General features: G+C 41.8%; 1 protein-coding gene across 1 annotated transcript; it reads left to right on the plus strand.

Moving 5' to 3' along the window:
* Nucleotides 1-525: 525 nt before the first annotated feature.
* On the plus strand, nt 526-4,183 carry LOC147634244 (putative nucleoredoxin 2). Its single transcript, XM_086805363.1, has 3 exons — nt 526-1,645; nt 2,129-2,608; nt 3,306-4,183. Exons 1-3 carry the CDS (start codon nt 1,007-1,009, stop codon nt 4,002-4,004), a joined length of 1,818 nt encoding a protein of 605 aa, XP_086661489.1. The 5' UTR covers nt 526-1,006; the 3' UTR covers nt 4,005-4,183.
* The last annotated feature ends 770 nt before the right edge of the window (nt 4,184-4,953 follow it).

Here is a 4,953-nt window from a genome sequence, read left to right on the forward strand (position 1 = left end):
CCCCTAAATTTTCTCTCCCTTCGTCCTCTCCCTCCTCTCCTTTGGCCAGATGGAAGGGGAATATAGAAGTATAGAAGCTCTCCTTTCAAAAAATCGAAATGAAATGAGATGAGAAAATTCAAATTTGAGAAAGGGACAGCGTGAAGCTCTCCCCTTTCTCCCTTGGTCCTCTCTGTGCTCTCTTTTGGCCATGTGGAAGTGGAGTACCTTGTGTTTAATATGAGTAAACATAAAGATATAGATAGGGTAGAGTGAAGTTCTCCCCTTTCTCCCTTGGTCCTCTCTATCCTCTCTTTTGGCCGTGTGGAAGGGAAGTAGCCTGTGTTTAATAAGAGTAAAGATATAGATAGGGTAGAGGGGCTGGTTGTGTGACACCTAATAAAAACACAGTGTTCTTGGGGGAAATGTGTTTTTCAAATTAAATTTACAATTCAATTATATAGTTGGATTTACCTTTTCGAGAGACAAATATTTTGATACCAAACGATGATATTTTCTACGCGTGAAAAACTCAGAAAGTTCAATATGGAGAAACATAGTGTACAGATAGGCCAGTAAAGTATGATAAATTAGCGAATCATCTTTCTCCTCTCATCAGTAATATTCGAGAAATATTTCTCGGTGATCGAAAATTTCTCGGTGATTGGGGACAGATGTACCTTATTGTTAAGGGCCTCTCTGCTCTGTACATGATGCCCTTGCATCCCACTTTTTTTTTTCACCATTCAAGAGTATTTTTATTGACTCTATTTGATGGCATTTTTTTCACCATTCAAGAGTATTTTTATTGACTCTATTTGATGCCCACATTGAGGCGTGTGGAACCTCAAAGGCAAAGGGAAAAGTAGTCGTCCGCATATGCTTTTGACAAGCCCGCTTATCCATGCTCGCCTTGGCGCGCAAGCTGCTCCTTATTAAGAGCTGAGCTATACATCTAGCGCTCTCCCACTCTCTCGCTGCTTGTTTCTCTTCTACCCTCAAGGTCTTCTGATCTTCTTTCGACTCTATGGCGCAGCCCACTCGCCCCTCCCAGATCCTCTTCACAGAGAGCAGGGACTTCCTTCTCGACAAAGAAAATCTCCCTGTCAAGGCAGACTCCATCGAGGGCAAGGTTGTGGGCATCATGATTGGCCCCCATTGGCTTCCCTTTCCCCTTGAGCACGCCCTTTCTGTCATAGCAGAGCCCTTCCAGGAGCTCCAGAAAGACCAGAACAACACACCAATAACCTTCGTCTACGTGGCCGTGGATCGCGACACAGATCTCATCGATACCGTCAGGAGGTACGGCCAAACAAGCCAGCTTGATGAGAGGCCTGATAATGAGTGCTTTAATGATGTGCTTAAGAAGCTGCCAGATGGGTGGCTTGCCGTACCCTTTGATGATGCCGAGACTCGGTCCAAGCTCGTCAAGAGCTACAAATCTGGTATTTTCAGCCTCGCCTTCTTGGGCCCCGACGGACGCCTCCATTCGGACCAGGGTCTGGCTGTCCTGGAGAAATGGGGGGCTGAAGCTTACCCTTTTGATGATGAGAGAATTGCTGCCCTCCATAAAGCTGCCCAGGAAAGGAAGGAAAATCAGAACTTGCAATTGCTTTTAGTTCATGAGGACAGAGATCACCTCATCTCATCAAAGGATGGACATCAGGTATGCCAAATGGACATATCCTCTTTTTATTCACTTTGCATGACCATGTCTGTGATCATGGGGTTGAACCCCACATAAATTCGCATAAATTATATGTATGATGGGGAGCGTGCATACATGTCGGGGTGCATACACGTTTTATGCATGGATGTCACTTATACCTTTCGTACATAGTGGGGATTTACAGGATGGCAAGAATGGTATAGTAGCTATGCTAAAAATCAGTGCATTGAGATTCACTTCCTGCTCCTGAGGGAAAGCTAGGGTAATAAAGCATAGTGTGCCATGACACTCTATGCGTCTCAGTTTCATTCCTTGCAGGAGGGCCTTTGATCATAGCATTTTGTGAATGGTAGACCCATCACATTCATCGCGTGTACATTGGAGCTCTTCCGGATGCCATTTGGATCTATCGGTACAATTTGAGATATGTTAAGGTTTCATTTGTGAACACATCTTATTTATTATTGCTTGGTCTTCCAGGTCAAAGTTGCAGACCTTGAAGGAAAGATTGTGGCGCTCTACTTTTCTGCACATTGGTGCCCACCTTGTCAGAAGTTCACGCCTGTCCTTGCATCGATATACTCTGAATTGAAACAAAAAAACGAGGAGTTTGAGGTTGTATTTGTCTCCTCTGACGAAGACCAGGAATCGTTTGACAACTATTTCAAAGAGATGCCATGGCTTGCAGTGCCATACACTGATCTGAAGACTAGAAAGATTCTCAGCAACTGGTTTGAAGTGGAAGGCATCCCTACCCTTGTTATTTTGGACAACCAGGGAAAGACTCTTAACAGTGATGGCATGGAACTTGTTTACAAGTATGGGATGAAGGGTTATCCTTTCACTGCAGAAAGACTAGAACAGTTGAAGAAAGAGGAAGAGGCCAAGCGTGCAGCCCAGACACTGGAAACCCTTCTTGTGACAGAGGAAAGGGACTTTGTTATATCCAAGTTCGACCCGGTGACATACAGATCCTTGAGAGACGAGAGAAGTTTTTTTTAAAAATTGGTCAGGTCCTGAGGAAAAAGAAAAGAAAAGTTCTGCAAGTGTCTGCGGGAGGCCAAAATGACCTATGAGACCCAGTACATAATGTAGGCCTTGGAGGTTTTATGCCAATGAGAGAGAGAGAGAGAGAGAGAGAGAGAGAGAGATTTCTATGGTAAATATTATAGCAGAATATAAATTGTTTACGTATAGTATTTCTGTGGTAAATATTATAGCAGAATATAGTATTTCTGTGATATCTTTCTCCAATTTTAATTTTGTGTTACCTATTAGAATATACTAGCATATATAATTAAATAATGAAATATCATACATTATTATACAATATCAATTATTTTTGTGTTTTAGTTGTTAATTGTCGTAACAATTATCATTTTTATATTACTAGTTCTTTATTAACCATGGTGTTATTTTACAGTATTATCATTCTTTGTATTACGTATATATTAACTAATGTGAGAGAGAGAGAGAGAGAGAGAGAGAGAGAGAGAGAGAATAAATTTTAAATTGTGTTATCATCTTATTCCGTTGATAGCAGAAATTTCAATACATTCCATGTACAAAGGCAGGTCAAAAATACTTTCAACCTAATTCGAGTTTCTGGTTGCTAGCATTGTAATTTAACCACTTCGGTGATAATTTAATTGTGCAGGTTAAGGTTGCTTCTTTAAATGGGAAGACAGTGGGCCTTTACTTCTCAGGACATTGGTGCCCTCCCTGCAGGAAGTTCACCCCCAAGTTGAAGTCTGTCTATGATGAGCTAAAGGGCCGTGATGAGGAATTCGAGGTTATATTCGTGTCCAGTGATAGAGATGAGGATTCCTTTAAGGAGTATTATGACAGTATGCCCTGGCTTGCATTGCCATTTGATGACAACTTAAAGAGTAGTCTTTCTCAATACTTTGATATAGAAGGGATACCTCAGTTGGTGATCATTGGTCCTAATGGGAAGACAGTGACAAGTGATGGTCGTGGGCTTGTCAGCTTGCATGGAGCTGATTCCTTTCCTTTTACTGAAGATCGGCTTGCAGAGCTTAAGAGAATCATTGATGAGAAAGCTGAAAAACTTCCAAAAAAAGTTACCACCAAGCATGAGCATGTACTAAGCTTGACAGATAATGCCTATGATGGACAGGTCTATGTTTGTAAGGATTGTGATGAGCAGGGAGTTGGTTGGGTTTACCATTGTGCAGAATGTGGCTATGATCTGCATCCAGGCTGCGTAAAAGAAAGTGACAACATACCATCACAGAATGGGGATTTGTCTGAAGTGGAAGGGAGTAAGCCCGGTGAAGTGGAAGGGAGCAAGCCCGGTTATGTATGTGAAGGAGATGTTTGCCAGAAAGCATGATCCATGTAATTGGTGCCACCTGTTTTGCTGCTGCGAAGACTCCCATGCTACATGGCATGATGTGATTAACTGGAGTGACTTAAATGGACTAAATTTTCAGGTTTTGATAGTTGGTGATAGAAGGGTTGCAGAGCTCTTACAACATAATAAAGGCATCACATATGTGCTTAAGTGGTTTTTACCTAGTGTATTTTCTGGTTTTCATACAGAAGTCACAAAGGGAGCTAGCTACTCAGCCTAGTTACGTTATGTTGTTCAAGTATGTGAAGGCAATATGAGGAACTTTGTAAGCCTTGTTTAGTTCACTTTATGACTGGCAGAGCTGCCTAAAGAAATGTGGGTCTTTGCTCCATGAGTATTAACCACCCCTAGGTGAGTTGATTTCACTTGAATGTGTATGGGTGTGCTTGTGCTTGTCTCTCAACATTTTAATCTTTATCCTTTTTTTAAAAAGAGTTTGATTATATCTATACTGCTATCTTAGCGCCAGGGGTTCAAACCCCAAACCCGCGCATCTGCAAGTTGGGGTGTTACCATGTGGACTAGAGCCCACTGGCTTAATCTACATTCTAACAAAGGGTAGGTTTCTCCCACAGAAAGATCTGTGTGGGACATGAAATGGATTTATCTTCAAAGAGTTGTTTTCCCACAGAAAGCTCTGTATGAATACTCGTGCAATATGTAAAACCATTGAGATGTAGATGGAGGGGGTGTGAACATGATTTCCTTGTCACGTGTCAACTACGACATATATAGAAGTCCCATAAATAGATTTAGGATAGGAGGCTGGACAAAGTGATGGCTAAGCTTTTGGCCATTAGCTGCATGATTTTTAGAGTCAATGCAGCACAAGTGTTACTTACAAGCCAAAAGTGATTCAAGAAATTTGAGAGCTGCACCAATCAAGAGGAGTTAATGTAGTAAGGGACTTAAGGTCGAAATATGTCAT

This window comes from Cibotium barometz, chromosome 11 (genome assembly GCF_041138505.1).
Source record: "Cibotium barometz isolate CiBa-2024 chromosome 11, ASM4113850v1, whole genome shotgun sequence".
NCBI lineage: Eukaryota > Viridiplantae > Streptophyta > Polypodiopsida > Cyatheales > Cibotiaceae > Cibotium > Cibotium barometz.

Excerpts from the sequence above, each read along its gene's own strand:
- LOC147634244 (XM_086805363.1), top strand. The coding sequence starts at position 1,007 with ATGGCGCAGCCCACTCGCCCCTCCCAGATCCTCTTCACAGAGAGCAGG. Across the intron at positions 1,646-2,128 it reads CATCAAAGGATGGACATCAG|GTCAAAGTTGCAGACCTTGA; the intron begins GTATGCCAAATG and ends TTGGTCTTCCAG. Across the intron at positions 2,609-3,305 it reads TTATATCCAAGTTCGACCCG|GTTAAGGTTGCTTCTTTAAA; the intron begins GTGACATACAGA and ends TTAATTGTGCAG.